Below are 18,717 nucleotides of genomic sequence, written 5' to 3'. Positions count from 1 at the left end.
AGCAGAGGATCCTCCCGGCGACGTTCGGCATCCGGGGAGCGGAATTGGTTGGAATGGGAGAAAGAGCTAAAACTGAGGGAGCTGGAGGATCGTGAACAACAGAGACAGCATGAACGGGAGGAGAAAGAGAGACAGAGACAGCATGAACGGGAGGAGAAAGAGAGACAGCATCAGCGTGAACGGGAGGAGAAAGAGAGACAGAGACAGGAGAATGAGAGACAGCGTCAGCATGACCTGGAACTGGCGAGATTGAAGGGCAGCGAACCCCCGGCTGCGGTGAGTGAGGGAGGACCCAGGACTGCACGGAGCTTTGATAAGTGCATCATGGCCCCATACAAGGAGGGGGAGGACATGGATGACTTCCTGGAGGCCTTTGAGACGGCCTGCGAGCTGCACCAGGTTGATCCCGCGGACAGACTCCGGGTCCTTACCCCCTTACTGGACCCCAAATCCGTGGCATTGTACCGCCAACTGGGAGAGGCAGAGAAAGGGGACTACGAACTATTCAAAAAGGCCCTGCTACGAGAGTTTGGGCTGACTCCTGAGATGTACCGGGAAAGGTTCCGGAGTCAAGATAAAACCCCTGAGATCTCATATCTGCAACTAGCCGTCCGCATGGAAAGATACGCCAGCAAGTGGGCTGGTGGGGCCCAGACGAAGGAGGACCTGATTAAACTGCTGGTACTGGAGCAACTGTATGAGCGGTGCCCATCCGACCTGAGGCTGTGGTTGGTGGACAGAAAGCCAGAGAACCCGCGACACGCCGGGCAGCTGGCTGATGAGTTTGTAAAGAGCCGGTCAGGGGGTGGCAGGGAGGAGCCCCAAAGGAACAGGCCTGCCGCGATGCAGAGAGAGAGTCACCCTGGGACCTCCCAAAGGGGGAATATGGGGAATCCCCTCCCACGGGGAAGGCCCAGCATCAGGGACAACCGACCGGCTCGAGGGGACCCACGGGACCTGAGCTGCTATTACTGCGGCCGAAGAGGCCACGTTCGGGCCCAGTGCCCCAAGCTCAAGGACAGACTGAGCAGACCGAACCCGCACCGGGTTAACTTGGTAGAGGCCCAGACGGACGAGGGGCCGGCTTCCCACGCGAGAGGGGCTGGCAGCTTATCAACTGCTCAAGAGAGAGAAGGGCCCCCGGCCAGCTTCTCTGGGGGGCCAGATGCTCCGGATTCAAAGTTCTCCGTTTACAGGGTTGGCGCGGGGCTGTCCCTGCGGAGCGAGTGCCTTGTTCCCCTGGAGGTGGATGGGAAGAAAGTTTATGGATACTGGGACACGGGCGCAGAGGTGACACTGGCCCGGCCCGAGGTGGTGGCCCCAGATCGGGTGGTGCCCAACACCTTCCTGACCCTGACCGGGGTGGGCGGGACCCCATTCAAGGTTCCCGTAGCGAGGGTACACCTGAAATGGGGGGCCAAGGAGGGCCCCAAGGACGTGGGAGTGCACCACCATTTGCCCACTGAGGTGTTGATGGGGGGGGACCTAGAGGACTGGCCAAGCAGCCCCCAGACCGCCTTAGTCGTGACCCGTAGCCAGAGCCGGCGAGGGGCACTACGCCCTGACCTTGGGAAGGATGTCCCACCGGAGGCACCGAACCCTTCCCGGGTGGGGAGGGAACACCCAAGGACAGGCCACGGGGTGGCTGGGGCTTCCGACCCAGCCGACGAGAGGGAGCAGGTCCCCATCCCTTCCCCAGCCGCCGAGTTCCAGGCCGAGTTGCAGAAGGACCCCTCCCTGCGGAAGCTAAGGGGCCTGGCTGACCTCAGTGTGGTACAGACCATGAGGAGAGGATGCAAGGAGAGGTTCCTGTGGGAGAAGGGGTTCCTGTACCGAGAGTGGGCTCCCCCGGGGGAAGTGGAGTCGTGGGGGATCAGGAGGCAGCTGGTGGTTCCCCAGAAGTTTCGCCACAAGCTACTGTACCTGGCCCATGACATCCCTCTCGCAGGGCACCAGGGGATCCGGCGCACCAGGCAGAGGCTGCTACAGAACTTTTACTGGCCCGGGGTCTTCACCAACGTCCGGCAGTACTGCCGATCCTGTGACCCCTGCCAGAGGGTGGGGAAGGCCCGGGACAAGGGGAAGGCAGCATTGAGACCTTTGCCCATCATAGAGGAGCCTTTCCAGAAGGTGGCCATGGACATAGTGGGACCTCTCAGCAAGACGACCCGGTCTGGGAAGAAATACATCCTGGTGGTGGTAGATTTCGCCACCCGCTACCCCGAGGCAGTGCCCTTATCGTCCATTGAAGCAGACACTGTGGCGGATGCGCTGCTGACCATTTTCAGCCGAGTGGGGTTCCCCAAGGAAGTCTTGACGGACCAAGGGTCCAACTTCATGTCGGCCCTACTCCGGTGCTTGTGGGAGAGATGTGGGGTCCGGCACAACTGGGCCTCAGCATATCACCCCCAATCCAACGGGCTGGTGGAAAGGTTCAATGGGACGCTAAAAATGATGCTGAAAACATTTATGAATCAGCACCCGCAGGACTGGGACAAGTACTTACCTCACCTGCTGTTTGCGTACAGGGAGGTACCCCAGGAGTCTACCGGGTTTTCGCCTTTCGAACTGCTATATGGAAGGCGGGTAAGGGGGCCCCTGGACCTGATGAGAGACGAATGGGAGGGGAAGGCCACTCCTGACGGAGAGTCGGTGGTGGAGTATGTCCTGACCTTCCGGGAACGACTTGCCGAGCTCATGGGCCTGGCCAGGGAGAATCTGGCCAGAGCCCAGAGGAAGCAGAAGGTCTGGTATGACCGCACAGCACGGGCCCGCACCTTCGCCACTGGGGATCAGGTGATGGTCCTCATCCCCGTGAGGAAAAACAAACTCCAGGCCGCCTGGGAAGGGCCCTTCAAGGTTGTCAAGCAACTAAACGAGGTAAACTATGTGGTGGAGCTGTCGAACCGGGCACACCACCACCGGGTGTACCATGTGAATATGATGAAGCCATATTATGACAGGGGGAATATGGTGTTGGCCGTGTGTGGACAGTGGGAGGGGCAGGGAGATGACCCTTTAGTAGATCTATTCCCTGGGACAAGAGTTGGCTTCCCCCTGGAAGCAATTCCCCTCTCTGATCGGCTAACCCCTGCCCAGCGAGCTGAGATCGGAGGGGTGCTGCATCTGTACCAACAGCTGTTTTCCAACCAGCCTGGACGCACTAATCTGACTGTCCACCGGGTGCAGACAGGATCGCACCCGCCTATAAAATGCTCCCCCTTCCGAGCCACAGGGAAAACTGCTCAGGACCTGGAAAGAGAGGTCAATGACATGCTGGCTTTGGGGGTGATCCAGCCGTCTTCCAGCCCTTGGGCCTCGCCGGTGGTGCTGGTCCCCAAAAAGGACGGGTCGATCCGGTTCTGTGTGGACTATCGGAAGCTCAATGCCATCACTGTAGCCGATGCCTACCCCATGCCCAGGCCGGACGAGCTCCTAGACAAGCTGGGAGGTGCTCGGTACCTTACCACCATGGATCTTACAAAGGGCTATTGGCAAGTGCCGCTGGATGCAGATGCCAGGCTGAAATCGGCCTTTGTCACCCCTCTGGGGCTCTATGAGTTCCTGACCCTGCCCTTCGGCCTCAAGGGAGCGCCGGCCACCTTCCAGCGCCTGGTGGATCAGCTACTGAGGGGGATGGAGAGTTTTGCCGTGGCGTATATCGATGACATCTGTGTCTTTAGCCAGACCTGGGAGGACCACATATCCCAGGTTAGACAAGTGCTGGACCGACTCCAGAAGGCTGGGCTGACCGTAAAACCGGAGAAGTGCAAGGTGGGGATGGCTGAGGTATCCTACCTAGGCCACCGGGTGGGAAGCGGCTGCCTAAAGCCGGAACCAGCCAAAGTGGAGGTGATCAGAGACTGGCCCGCTCCTCAAACCAAAAAGCAGGTCCAAGCCTTTATTGGGATGGCAGGGTACTATCGGAGGTTCGTGCCCCACTTTAGCGCCATAGCCGCCCCCATCACTGAGCTGTGCAAGAAGGGGAAGCCAGACAAAGTGGTCTGGACCGAGGAGTGCCAGGAGGCTCTCCGGGCGCTGAAGGAGGCTCTGGTCAGTGGCCCAGTTCTGGCAAACCCAGACTTTGACAAGCCCTTTATGGTGTTCACCGACGCCTCAGACACAGGACTGGGGGTGGTGTTAATGCAGGAGGATGAAAAGGGGGAGAGACACCCCATCGTGTACCTGAGCAAGAAGTTGCTACCCCGGGAGCAGAACTACGCGGCCATCGAGAAGGAATGCCTGGCCATGGTGTGGGCCCTCAAGAAACTAGAGCCATATCTCTTTGGGCGTCACTTCACCGTGCACACCGACCACTCTCCCCTGACCTGGCTGCACCAGATGAAAGGAGCCAACGCCAAGCTCCTGAGGTGGAGCCTGCTCCTGCAGGATTATGACATGGACGTGGTCCATGTGAAGGGACGTGACAACGTGATAGCGGACGCGTTGTCCCGGAGAGGGAGCCCTGAACTTCCCCAGGTCACTGGTCAGAGTGACCCCGCTCAGTTCAGTCTCGAAGGGGGGAGAGATGTGACGGAGCAGGGAGCAGGGCAGATTTGACCTGGGAATGTTGCAGGGGGGTTGCAGTGGGGATGTGGGACTTCCCTTGAAGGAAGCTACCTGAGCTGTAACCTGAGCCAGGAACTGGGGTGGGGAGAATTAACACCTTCTGCCCGGGAGACTGAACAAAGGAGAGGAGCAGCGGGAGGGGCTTGGAGTTTAGTTTCGGTTGGGGCTGGGTGGTGCAACGCAGGGAACCCCAAGCTGGGGTCCAAGCTCCCTGAACCTCCCCGAGGGACCTAATTGAGGGGGTCTGGTCGTACCTACACGCTCTGCTTGAGACTGTGTTCCTGTCCTTAAATAAACCTTCTGCTTTACTGGCTGGCTGAGAGTCACAGTGAATCTCGGGAAGAGGGGTGCAGGGCCCTAACTCCCCCACAATCCGCAACACCCTGTTACTGCAAAAGTCCTTCTCGCTGGTCACACACTCCCAGGGGTAATAACCGTCTCTCTCCCACTCTTCAGCCGGCCTGGTCCCCGTCAATCCCCCTTCGTTTTACTGCTCCCCAGTCACTTACTGCAGGAAGCGCCGTCCACGGGGTGCAGTAGATCCCACCGCTGCCACCAGTTGTCACGGAGTATTGGGGGACTCAGGGCCCTGCACCCCCGACTTCCTGCGATTCACCATGACTCTCAGCCAGCCAGTAAAGCAGAAGGTTTATTTGGATGACAGGAATACAGTCCAAGACAGGTCTTGCAGGCACAGACAACAGGGCCCCCCTCAGTTAGGTCCAGCTTGGGGTCCCAGGGCATGCCAGCCCACCCCCCTTTGGGGGGTCAGAGCCATCTCTGCCCCCCAGCCCTCTCTCCTGCCTGCTTCCAGCACACTGCCTTCAGCGACCCCTCCCACAGCCTTTGTTCAGTTTCCCGGGCTAAGGAGTCGCCTGGCCTCCAACCCCCTCCTGGGTTCTCATGTTACACACTCAGGTATGCGCCCTCGGGCGCCCTCGGGCAGATCCCATCCTGCAATGCAGACTATCCCAGCACACTCCCCTGTCAGCATTCACAGACCACCATGAGAACAGGCCCAGTTCGTCACAGGGAGATTAAACTTTGTTCTCAGGGCTTGAAGCAATCTCTAACAATTAGAGACCAGGATGGGGCCTAATGTGGGGTACATAATCCCACACCTGCTACTGCGGGGTGGTTGCGCCTTCCTCTGGAGTATCTCGCATTGCCCCTGGTCGGGACCCTGGGCTGATGGTTGCCGGGTCAATCCTGTCTGGCAGTGCCTGCGAACCCGTCCACGTGGTGGGGCTGGGCTCTGGGTACATTCCTCTGCTGATCTGGTGTGAGTCCTGCATTGGCCCTGAGCCTCGTGCGCTGACCTTCCATGAGGCCTGGGCCGTCGGGGCTCTGGGCCCTGCATCACACTGGGACCAGTCCCCCCGGCTCTGTGCAGACTCCCAGCTTTTCCTGCCTGGGACAGCTCGGTGTGTTCCCAGGGGGCCCGGAGCCCTCAGCCGCATGGCAGATCCCAGCTGGCCAGCGTCGGGAGAGCCCAGGCCTGCGGGTGTGAGCAGGGGCATGTGTTTGTGCAGTGAGGTGTGACTGATGCTTACTCTCCACCTGTCTCTGCCCTGCAGCGACTGACACCACATCACCCCCATTCTCTGCCTGTCTCTGCCCCACAGCGACTGACACTGCCTGTCCCCCCTCCTCCGCCTGTCTCTGCTCTGCAGCGATTGACACCACATCACCCCCATTCTCTGCCTGTCTCTGCCCCACAGCGACTGACACTGCCTGTCCCCCCTCCTCCACCTGTCTCTGCCCTGCAGCGACTGACACCACATCACCCCCATTCTCTGCCTGTCTCTGCCCCACAGCGACTGACACTGCCTGTCCCCCCTCCTCCGCCTGTCTCTGCTCTGCAGCGATTGACACCACATCACCCCCATTCTCTGCCTGTCTCTGCCCCACAGCGACTGACACTGCCTGTCCCCCCTCCTCCACCTGTCTCTGCCCCGCAGCGATTGACACCACATCACCCCCATTCTCTGCCTGTCTCTGCCCCACAGCGACTGACACTGCCTGTCCCCCCTCCTCCGCCTGTCTCTGCCCTGCAGCGACTGACACCACATCACCCCCATTCTCTGCCTGTCTCTGCCCCACAGCGACTGACACTGCCTGTCCCCCTCCTCCGCCTGTCTCTGTTCTGCAGCAAACTGACACCTCCCCTTCCCTCCCATCTCTTCCCCACAGTGACTGACGCCCCCCTGTGTTTCCCCCCACAGTCATCTACATCTGCGGCCCCCTGGAGATGCTGCACCAGATTATGAGGCTGGCCCAGCGGGAGAGCCTGACCAACGGCGACTACGTCTTCTTCTATGTGGACGTGTTTGGGGAGAGCCTGCGTGCCAGTGCCACCCGCGACGCCTTGAAACCCTGGCAGAACAAACAGAGTCAGGACGTGGGCCTGCGTCAGGCCTTCCAGGTATCCCCGGGGCTGGGGCTCGGGGCTCGGGCCTGTCCCGCGCCAGTCCCGTGTCAGCCCCTAGGCAGGCCCCCAGTCTCCAAGGATCCAATTGCCCCTGCCCCTCCAGCCCCAGCTCAGCGTCTCTCTCATGATAAACTCAAATAGCAGTCGCCCACTCAGGCAGCCGGGCACAGTCCTGCCCCCCAGCACCTCCCACCTGGAGTGGGGCCTTCCCCCAGCTGCTGACTCTGGGCCCTGCCGGAGCCTCCTCAGGCCATGTCTAGCTACAGACCTCGGCTGGCGCACAGGACGCTGGCACGAAGCCGCTGCAGTTAGTACATGGCTCGGGCACATGCCTGCTGGGGTCCTCGTGCCGGGCTGGTGGCCATGCTCCATGGGTAGGTGTCCCAGCGTGAACTCGCATCATCCGGCACGCCGGCTTGGGGCAAATGTTGGTGATGCGACGTGGGGCAGAGACGACTCGTGCAGGGGTGACAGGGAGTGAGGCAGCAAGTCCCCAGCACGCGACATCCTCCCAAATGCCATCCCTAGGCTGTACGTTTTGCACCTTTTTCAAAAGTCCTGCAGACCTGCCCAGCACTTCGCAGTCTGCTGGCTGTGACGGGAGCGTGGAGCCTGCACCGCTCTGCACTCTTGTCAGACGTGTTGCGAACATGGGATGCACGAGCCTCTGGTGTTTGCAGAGCTGCAGGAAGAACCGCATCAACAGGGAATGTGACGATTTCGTAGAGGACAGATTGCCGTGGGACGTACGAAAACCAATTCAGCGTTGTTGGTGGTCTTCACAGGACAGCTGCAGACGATGGAGCATCGCTTCTGGGCTGGGAAACGAGCAGTGACCGGTGGGATCGCATTGCGGTGCAGGTTTGGGATGACGAGCATTGGCACAGTCCTGGATCTGTGTGCCGAGCTCACCCCAGGCCACCAGCGCAGGGACACCAGAGCGAGAGCGGCAGTGACAGAGAGAAGCGAGTGGTGATTGCACTGTGGAAGCTTGCAACGCCCCATGCTACCGGTCAGTGGGAAATCAGTTTGCAATTGGAAAATGCGCAGCGCAAGCCGTCATCATGCAAGCCTGCAGGACCATTAATCGTCTCCTGTTCTGCAGGACTGTGGCTTTTGGCAGCGTGTAGGACATAGTGGATGGGTTTGCAGCTATGGGGTTCCCGAACAGCGTGGAGCCAATAGACGGCACGTATAGCTCTATTTTGGCCCCAGGCCACCTTGCCACAGAGCCCATCGGCAGAACGGGCTTTTCTGTGGTTCTGCAACGCTGGTGCATCACGGGGACGCTTCACCAACATCAGCGTTGGCTGTCAGGGAAGGTGCTGACGCTCCCATCTTTAGAACCCAGGGCTGATCAGAAAGCTGCAACCAGGGACTTCCTTCCCGCTCAGTGGATCGTCACTGGCGATGCTGAAATGCCCGTAGTGATCCTGGGGGAGCCAGCCCACCCCTTGCTCCTCGGGCTCCGGAAGTGTACTCCGGCCACCTGGACAGCACCAAGGAAAGATGTGCCAGTGGAATGTGCTTTGGTCAAGTGAAGAGACACTGGTGGTGTTTGCTCACAAGATTAGCTCTCAGTGAGAAAAAACATCCCAGTGGTTAGAGCTGCCTGCTGAATACCGGTGAGGCACTGGGGGAAAAGCTGCTGCTAGCGTGCAGGGGGAGTGGCTGTCTCCTGAGTTTGGCCAGACAGGCAGAAGGACTGAGAGAAGAGTTCAGTGCAGAGCTGTGCGGTTGCGGGAGGCGTTGAAAGCGCCCTTTACCCGTGAGCCAGACAGTGCGGCGTGGGGGACAGGGCTGCACCTGGCCCTTACGTGTTGGGGCTGTTAGAATTATGGAGGGGCTGGGGGCCATTTCTGATGAGAACAGCTTGTCAGTGGACCTGTTCATTTGGCGCTGCGTGCTGTACCTTTATCCTGGTCACACTGTGTGTGTGGCTGAGCCCAAGAATTCTGGTGCCCTGGACAATAACAAGTCGGGGGTGCTTTCAGTAGCACTGGCCTTCTGTAGCACGTGTGGCTAAATAAAGATCAATTATGGTCCCCAAACCAGACTCTATTGGGTACCAAAACCAGTGCACAGAAATGGCGTGCAATTAAAAACCAATACGATAAAAAGTTCAGAAAGAAAGGAACAGACCTAATCAAGGGGAAAGAACATTCTTGTCCATTTCATCCCATTTTGGCCGTGGCTCTCTCCTGTCAGTGTACAGGAAGCTGGCTTGTCCTGGCTGGTGTAGGGGTGCAGGCAGGGCTGCGCCCCCATGCGACATGGACTGTTAGCAGGGCTGTAGTGAGGTGCTGCAGTGGAGCTCTCCACGGACTGCAGAGGGAGGCGAGCCCGGGCTTGTTGAACCTGTAGGTCCACAAGAGTCTGCAGCATCTGTGTTTGCTGCGGGAGACGCTCCATCATGGCTTGGTGCATCTCCCTCTCCTTGGCCTGCCGGGACCCTGGGGCCTTTCTCTTGTCTGCTCTTTCCTTCTCAGTCTGCAATATTCTCGCTCTGGGCCCTCTGCTCACAATCGGATGCAGCGCTGGCTTGCAGGATCTCACTGGACATGGCATCCTGTCACGGACTCACAGACCGTGCCCACTTGTGGCCCTGTGCGGTCCGGGGGGGGGTGCCCCTTTCAGGGGACAGCCCTTCTCGGGGGTCCACTCTCTCTTGGGGTTAGGCCCCTCCACCTCCTGGAGCTGCACCTCTCTGAGCCTTAGCACGTCTGTCTCTGCCATGGCCCCCCCCAGGGAGTCCCCTCGCTCTGGACCACCTGGGCCTCCACCCCCGAAAGGGTTGATGCCACCCTGTTCTCTAGCCCGGCGTGACTCCCAGCCAGCGTAACACAAAAGGGTTATTGAGCGTTGAACACAGCACAGGAAACTCTCTGACCCTCAGGCCTGGCCTCCCTCAGCCCAGCACATCCCTGTCTCTCTGCATCCAGGTGGGCTCTGCCTGCTTCCCATCTCCAGCCCAGAGCCCCCCTGCTCCCAGCTGGGCATCTGAGATCACCGGCCCCAGGCCCTGCCTCTGTCCACTGTTTTCTCTCCAGGTAAACAGGATTGTGAACCGGGGCCTCCTCTCCTCCCTTCTGTCCTCTGTCTGGAACCGGCTGGTTAGGTCACTGGGTCCTCACTCTGCAGCCCATTGTCCTCCCACTGGCCAGAACCGGCTGGGCCTCCTCAGCTGGGCCTCCGGGTCACCAGGACACTGGTCGCTGGAGTATCCATCCTCCCGGCCATTGGCTGAGGTCCCAAGTTCCCTCTCCGGTCCTCTGTAACAACAAACTCCCTCTCCCCTCACCTCGTTAAACCAGTAACACCCGGGGAAACTGTGTCCCACTCCCTCTGCATGCAAACCATTGGAAACCCACAGAAAACAACCCCCCCCCCCCACTTCATCACACCTCCCAAGTCCTCTTCTTTCTCCTCCTCGTCTGGCTCAGGAGGGGGAACCCCCCGAAGCCGCAGTGGCAGAGCTGGAGCTGAAGCACACAGCGGTACCTTGTCAGCGTAGTCACAACGGAAAGTGAACGCAAAGGTGCAGAACTCCCCTTGCATTTTAAACAAGACTTTCTCGTTGACACCTGCCCTGAGTGATTGTGCCCAGCTCCGTTCTGCCGTCTGGGGAGTCTGGCGGCAGGGGGGCGAGGGAATGTTACACACACGCATGGGGCAAAGGCACTGAGTACAGGCACTCGATGGGCCGTGCGGATTTCAGCTGAGCTCTCGCTCACGAGAAGCACAGAGACCACAGCGGCTGCTGGTGTCCCGAAGCCAGTTTCCTGCAGTGGTGCCAGCCGAGCTCATCACAGACTGGTGTGGGACGGGGTCCTACTGTGGAGGAAGAAATCGGGCTGCCATCCCTAGAGTCCTTCGGGAGAGGATTGCAGAGTCTCTCCGTGAACATTTCACCGAGAGCTCGCGGGAGGAGGCAAGGAACATCCCTCAGCACATCAATAAGCTGCTCCACCTGCCACCCTTGCCTAACTCTACAGGGCAGATACCACCTCTCCCTCTGGTCGGTGTGCTGCTGTCTCCTCTTGTACGAGTAAATGAGTGAGAAGTTGATGGCTGTCCTTTCACAGTGCGCTCCGTCACCACCACTGCATTTAAACTGTCATAAGAAATGCATTCCTGTTCCTTCCCATGCGTCAGGCGCATCCAGGCGGGAGTGACTGGCCTGGGGGAGTCTCAGACGGGTCTTGTCTCGTGGCGTAGCAGGACCCACCAGTTGCATGTCCCTCCTCGTCCTCTCCGTTCGCTGCAGTGGTCTGGCTCCGGCTCTTGGAGGCATCCATGGTGGTGTGCGGGGGTGTGTGTGTGTCTCTGCTGAGGGTGGCTTGCAGCTCTTCGTATAAGCAGCAGGTCTGTGGCTTGGCCTCCCTGGCTGACTGGTACACCCACCACAGCTGCTTTGCTTTCATGCGACGCTGCCGCTGGTCCCTGCCGTACCCCTTCTCCTGCATCCCCCAAGCAATCTGCTCACGGCTGTCACGTTTCTATGGCCGGTGCATAGCGGTGTTCCCACAGGCCCGGGAGATCCGGCACCTCCGGGAAGGAGCGCGTCTGGAGCGCGTCGCTGGCTGGGCGCTTGCACGTGACCGTGGAGAGCTGCTAGGTGAGCTGGGCACCCAGGGAAAGGCATTTCAGAAATGTCTGGTGGTGGGTTCCGGTCTTCGTGACTCCTGGGCAGCCGAGTTCACAGTTGTGACCAGAGTGGTTGTGCTGGGCATTGTGGGATAGCAGCTGGAGGACTGGTGGTGTTACTGCGTCGCCGTAACAGGGCGCGTGCATGGGCGGGAGACAAGTGGAAGCGTAGAGACATGCACAGCTCGTTCGACACAAGCCTGACTCTGAGTGTAGACAAGCCTGGCTCTCTGCAGACATAACCACAACTTCCTGGACTTCCCCTTCTCCGCGGCCTCCTGCTGCTTCTCTCCTGGCATCACCCGATTCCTCTTGGGGGGGCTCAGTCTGCAACCAGGGTGGGCCAGCCCCAGCTCTCCAGCTGTTAAGGGGTGAGCCAGCCTGTTATCGGTTCCCTGCAGAGCCAGACCCCCGAGGGAGCTCCCCCAGGGCACGAGGCAGCAGCTTATTAGCCACCTGGCGCAGCGGGCGAAGGTCCCGAGGTCAGCAGACAGATGCAGAGGTTCAGACGGGTCAGTCTAGCCAAGCCCCAGCCAAGCTGCTGCAGAATCCATTTGGGCCCTGTCTCGCCGTCTCGCCCTTTGTCATTTGTCCCAGGTGTGTGCTCAGTGTCTCTGCACACTCCGCTCTTGGCACCGCCACCTGTGCTCTCCGCTCCGGGCTTTGCTTTGCTTCCCCGCAACGAGGCAGAGAACCTCCTTCCTCGGCTGTTATCACTCGGTGCGACTGTCCCGCCACTGGGGCTCTCTGGAGCCTCCACTCACACGCCTGTGGGGGTTTATTCATGTGAATGACTCTGGTTTCCAGCCGGACTGCTGAGTCAGCACCTCCTCCCTTCCCTTCCACGCAGAGCCTGGCCACGCCACGTCCAGAGGGAAATGGAGGCACACATGGGGGTCATAAAAATATTACCAAAATTTCCACATGGCACAGGCCGGGCACTGGGCTGGGGGTCAGTGGTCAGGACTAGGGCTGGGGTCAGGGGTCAGGCCTACGCCAGGCGAGGGCTGAGATCAGGGGTCGGGATTAGGTCAGGGGTCGGGCCTATGCCAGGCCAGGGCTAGGGTCAGGGGTCAGGACTAGGGCTGGGGGTCAGGGGACAGGCCAGGGCTAGGGATTGGGGGTTGGGCCTATGCCAGGCTGGAGCTGGGGGTTGGGCATCGTGCCAATGCCAGGCTGGGGGGTCAGGCCTACGCCAGGTGAGGGCTGAGATCAGGGGTCGGGATTAGGTCAGGGGTCGGGCCTACGCCAGGCTGGGGCTGGGGGTCAGGGGTCGGGATTAGGTCAGGGGTCGGGGCTGCACCAGGCTGGAGCTGGAGGTCAGGGGTCGGCCTATGCCAGGCCTGGCTAGAGGTCGGGGGTCGGACCTGTGCCAGGCCAGGGCTGGAGTCAGGGTCAGGCCTATGCTAGCCTGGGGGTCAGGGGTCAGGGGTCAGGACTGCACCAGGGCTTCCAGGTCCATGCCTGGGGTTGGGTTTGGGGGCCCCTACCAAAGCCATTCCCTCTTCAGTGATTGTGGGGAGCCTGACCTAGTGCCCTCTCCCTCAGGAGCAGGCCACAGGGCGTGGGACCCCACCCGTGGGGGGGATTCCGGGAGACTCCAGGGGGCACATGGTGTCAGACCCACAGGACCGGTGCTATGACCCCAACTTTGGAACAGCTTCTGCAGGGATCCCATCATGTGCCAGACCCCCTAGAGTGTCACTTTTCCTCCAGGGTGAGCCACGCGGCCTCTCCACCTCCTTAGGCTGGACCCCTGGGCCTGCAGCCCCCCGCTCCACCCCGTGAGCTCCGCTCAACGAGTCCGAGGCAGACCTGTCCGATCCTGGGGAGCAACGCACCCCTCCACCAGCGTCTGCAGGGACACTGCGCCAGCGGGGGCAGACAGTCGGGCTCACAGCATAGGGCGTCATTGGTTAGCCTAGAGAAAAGAAAGTTATAGCTGGTCAGGTCCGCCCAGAGCCCCAAGCCTTGGCCCCTGACCGCTGTGTCCCAGTCGGTGTGTGCCCCAAGCCCTCAGCAGCCAGCCCTTAACCACCCCCTGGCACCTCCCCAGCCCTTTGTTCTCCAGCTGGGCAAATGCTGCTGGGCTTCCTGGTGAGAGGTAGCCGTCCATGGCCGCTGGTTGCTAGGCATCAAAGTCCCAGTGACTGGGGTTGCCATTGTCTTCTCACAAACTCCCTGGATATGGGGCCCAAGCCTCAGACTGCAGGGAACCATCCACACCTGAGTCTCTGAGCCGCTGCAGAGAGCACCAAGCCTTTCTACCCACTAGGTAACACTGCAGCACACAGGGGAAACTGAGGCACACATAGACTACATAAAAATGTTACAGAAAATTCCCACGTGGTCACCCCTGGGCCCCTGAGACAGAGCACCCCTCTCTGAGTGGGGCTGTCGCCCTCCCCTCCCTGGCCCCAGCAGGGTGGGTTCGCTGCTGGGTACGAGGCAGTGGCCTGTGCTTTGCCTTGCAGACGGTGCTGGTGATCACCTACCACGAACCCCAGAACCCCGAGTACCAGCACTTCCAGACCCAGCTGATCCTGCGAGCCAAGGAGGAGTTCAAGGTGGAGCTCGGCTACTCGCTGGTAAGTGGGCTGGGCCTGCCGGTGCGTTGCCAGGCCTGCTGTGGGCCCGGCACCTTCCCTGCTGGGCTTTGGGCAGGGGTGCCGTGGCACGACCCAAGAGGCCTACGGGGACTGGGCCCGGCCCGAGCATCCTTGGCAAGGCCTGTAAAATGTTGGTCCTGGTCCCTGGGCTGGGCTGGGCCGGGCCGGCCTGCCCCATGTGTGCCGTAGGCATAGACCAGCCTGGGGGCGGGCGTGCAGGCTGGCTCCCCTCCCCGGAGCAGGGGTGGGCTGGGCGAGCCAGCAGGAGATGAAGGGCGCAGGGTGGGATGGAGAGAATGAAAAAGTGAGAGAGGAAGCGGGACCCAGCACAGGAGTGTGGAGGATGAGCCGCCCCCCCCCCCACACACACACACACACACGCGCGCGCGCGCTGCTGGCTGGGAAGCGGCCGGCCAGTCCCATCCCACCCATCTGCCCTGCTCCGGGAAACCTCTCCCAGGGCTCCAAGCAGGAAGGGAACAGGCTGGTAGGAGCAAAGGACCCTTCTGGCTGTGCCACGGGTCAGCAGGGGCCCCTCCTGGCCCACTCGCGCCGGGGGATCTAGGGCCCCGCCCAGCCCCCGTTCCTGATAGTGCTTCTCTGTGAGCCCCAGCTGTTGAGGTCTGTGCTGTGGGGCTGCAGGGTCCTGTTCACACGCGCATGGCACTGGCTGAACTTGTAGGAAGCCCTTACACAGACAAACACACACTGTCCTTACACGTGTGCACGCTCGCTGACACACATGCTGGCCTTACACGTGTGCACATGCAGCCACACACACGCTGCCCATACACGTGTGCACGCTGCCCTGACACACACCACCCTTACACGTGTGCACGCCGCCCATACATGTGTGCACGCTGCCCTGACACACACACACCGCCCTTACACATGTGCACGCTGCCCTGACACACATGCACCCCCTTACACATGTGCACGCTGCCCTGACACACACACCACCCTTTCACGTGTGCATGCTGCCCTGACACACACACGCTGCCCATACATGTGTGCATACTGCCCTGACACACACACACCGCCCTTACATGTGTGCACGCTGCCCTGACACACACGCACCCCCTTACACATGTGCACACTGCCCAGACACACAAGTGCTGCCCTGACACACACACGCCCTGCCCTGACACACACACACACCCTGCCCTTACACGTGTGCACGCTACCCAGACACACAAACGCCGCCCTTACATGTGTGCACGCTGCCCTGACACACGGACATACACCCTTACACGTGTGCACGCTGCCCTGACACACGGACATACACCCTTACACGTGTGCACGCTACCCAGACACACAAGCGCTGCCCTTTCACGTGTGCACGCTGCCCTGACACACACACCACCCTTTCACGTGTGCACACTGCCCTGACACACAAGCGCTGCCCAGACACACAAGCGCCGCCCTTACACGTGTGCACGCTGCCCTGACACATACACCACCCTTTCACGTGTGCACGCTGCCCTGACACACACACAACCTGCCCTTACACGTGTGCGCGCTGCCTTGACACACACACGCTTCCCTCTGTCTCTGGCATGTCAACCCCACGCAGCAGTGGCAGTGGGGGCTCCCCACAGACTCTGTCCCTCGCTGAGGCCTGGCCCTGGGGATGGTCCCTGTTGAAGGACAGCAGGGCCATGTCTCATGGTGGCAGCGTGGGCTGCGCCCTGCCGGCAGCGCTCCCGGAGTTACTGCCGCTGCAGTGCCCTGCCCAGTGACAGCAACCCCTGATTGCGGTGCGGGCAGGTGGAGGCTGAGGGCATCCTTGACCTATCGTTTCTGTGCTGCTAAGGGCCTGGGCTTCTGAATGCTCCGAGAGCGTCGCTTAGCAACCTCCGGATTCAGAAGGAGCGCCGCGTGCAGTCGAATCTGGCACGCTGCCGCGGGAGTTGCCTGGGCTGTCGCTCTCGGCAGTGCCTGTGGTGCACGTGGGCTGGGGGTGGCTGCTCGTGAGAGCCTCTCTCTCCTCTCACGTGCCATGAGGACAGGGAAGTTCCAGGGAAACCAAGGGGCAGCAGATCAAAGGAAATGCACAATGTGTGATCGGCCTGCGGAACTCTCCGCCACAAGGTGTCACTGAGGCTGCAAGCTCAGGGAAGGCTCAGCTACTTCTGTGCTGAATGAGACCAGCCAGACTCACAATACTAAGGGTTAAAAGCAGTTTGGGAGGGACCTGTGCCTCGCCGTGGGAGAGCCCTGAGTGATGGGGCTACCGTCCCGTCCTTGGCCGAGGGGCTGCGGCAGGTTCAGCTCCTCTGGTGCTGTGTCTGGGGATCATTGGCTCAGGTAGCACCATGAGTTGCTTAACTTCTCCGTATCTTTATGAACAAAGGGAATTGCCCTGATTATGCCGTGTGCTGGGATCCCTCCTATGAGGGCAGAGTGGCTGTAGTGGGGATACTCTAGGAGTGCAGCCCCATCATGTGAAAGTCGTGGGTAGAGCTGGACCCCAGACTTCACTGCCCTGTGGCCAGGGGGCTGGGAGTCACTGCTCTGCCAGGAGGCTGGAGTCGTCTCAGGGTCTGTCTACACAGCAAAGCAAACCCCCCGGCTGGCCGTGGGGCTCGTCCCTGCAGTGTGGATTCTGCAGTCTGAGCTCTGGGATCCTCCCGCCCTGCAGGGTCCTAGAGCCCTGAGCTCCAGCCCCAGCCATGAAACAGCCCCGCAGCGCAACCCAAGTCAGCTGGCAGGGACCAGCCATGGGGGTTTCTTTGGTGTGTAGACAGACCTTTAGGAGCTTCCCCATGGGGCTGGGCTGGTGGGTGGCCGAGGGCCCCAGGATGGAATGGCTGGAGCAGGGGCTTGGAGCCGGGGGTCGCTCTTGCTGTTGGTGAGTCTCTGGAGCGTGGCACTCCCAGTTGGGCTGGGCTGGGCAGGGCCCTGGGGTGGCTGCCTGGCAGACCCCGTCCCCAGCACTGTGATGGGCGACACTCAGGCTGTGGCACTGCCTGGCTCCCTGTGTCGGGCGGCACCCGGTCCCCTGGTGTTGCCCGTGCGGAGCGGGGGGTGCGGACGCTCCCCTCACAAGGAGCCAGCTCACGGCCTGCACAGCAATGACGGGCAGGGGACAGCTCCAGTGGTGGATCCAGGCTTGCTGGGCCAGAGGCCAGGAAGCTCCAGCGCTCGGTGCCTGGGTGCAGACCCTCTCTGCCAAGCAGTCTCTGGAGTGAGATTGGGAAGCTGCCCTCTCCCCCAACCCCCACTGTCCCCAAGGGCCTCGCGCAGCCCCCCAGGTGTGACCCCACGGAGCTGGAGTGGGTTCTCCCGCTGCCTGCCGGTGCGGCCCAGGGCAAGCCAGGGGATCTGATGGTGCCCTGGGGAGCGTGTGGGGAGCCCACCTGCTGTGTGCAGGCCCCAGGCACCTCCCGCTGGGAGCTTGGACAGAGAGATGTCAGCTGCTTAGCTGGGAGGTCTCCTGCCCCACGGAGCTGGGAGGTCTTGCTGCAGGTGGGAGAGACGGGCGGGTGCTCACACAGCCCCTAGGACAGCAGCCCCTGCACCCCACAGCCCGGACCTCTGAGGGGAGCAGCAGCACCCCAGCCCCCTTCCCTCACCTGTCACCCTGGGTCCCTCCTGTACAGCCCCAATCTTTGCACTCTCCCCCTATACCGGGCGTCTCCCCAGCCCCTGCTCATTCCGTGCCCTTCTCAGAAGCCCTGCATTTCTGCGCCATCCTTGCCAGGTGGGGCACGGGGGCTGTGGGGTCGTGTCAGGGATAGGGGCCATGTCGGGTGCGGGGCTCTCTGGTAATTGGGACTGTGGCAGGCATGGGCGGCTGTATGGCCTGTGTTGTGGATCAGAGCCATGGAGCTGTGACTGTGTCAGGCATAAGGGCCTGTATCGGGGCCATGGAGCTGGGGGCTGTGCTGGGGATTGGCGCTGTGGTGGGTGTGGGGCTGTCTCCGGTGCAGGGCACCGTGGAGGAGGTATGGGGGGGGTGTATGGGCCGTGTCGGGGATCAGGGCTGGGGGCCGTGCTGGGTGCGGGGCTGTCTCCGGTTCAGGCACCAGGACGGGCGCAGGGCTCTGATGTCTTTCTCCCTGGGCAGATGAACCTGGTGGCCGGCTGCTTCTACGACGGTGTGCTGCTCTACGCCATGGCGCTGAACGAGACGCTGGCCGAGGGCGGCTCCAAGAAGGACGGCACCCGCATCGTGCACAAGATGCGGGACCGGAAGTTCCAGGGTACCGGCCTGGGGAGCCTGTGGGGGGAGGAGATACCAGCCCAGGCGCTCTGGCTGGCACGGGCTGCGTCCCCCGCACGATCCCAGCAACGCTTTGCCAGGGCAGCCGTGGCCTGGGCTGGCCCCGCTGGGTGCGCTCGGGCTCAGCGCCCGGCCTGGCACACAAGTTGCCGGGTGTGTGTGCGGGGGAAGCAGGCCCAGCTGCTGCTCGTTGGTGTACGGGAGAGAAGCTGGTGCCGAGTGCTCACTGGTCAGGA

General features: G+C 61.2%; 1 protein-coding gene across 1 annotated transcript in view; it reads left to right on the top strand.

Annotated features, from left to right (window-relative positions):
* Positions 1–18,717, top strand: part of NPR2 (natriuretic peptide receptor 2) — an 81,292-nt gene that overhangs the window by 29,692 nt on the left and 32,883 nt on the right. Inside the window, exons 2-4 of the mRNA XM_054031912.1 lie at positions 6,795–6,994; positions 14,122–14,235; positions 18,326–18,461. Coding sequence (XP_053887887.1) covers positions 6,795–6,994; positions 14,122–14,235; positions 18,326–18,461 — 450 coding nt within the window. The remainder of the gene's footprint in view (positions 1–6,794; positions 6,995–14,121; positions 14,236–18,325; positions 18,462–18,717) is intronic.

The sequence above is a fragment of the Malaclemys terrapin genome, chromosome 6 (assembly GCF_027887155.1).
Source record: "Malaclemys terrapin pileata isolate rMalTer1 chromosome 6, rMalTer1.hap1, whole genome shotgun sequence".
Classification (NCBI taxonomy): domain Eukaryota; kingdom Metazoa; phylum Chordata; order Testudines; family Emydidae; genus Malaclemys; species Malaclemys terrapin.
Note: the sequence above shows the minus strand (reverse complement) of the source record. Positions and strands in the feature narration are given on the sequence as shown.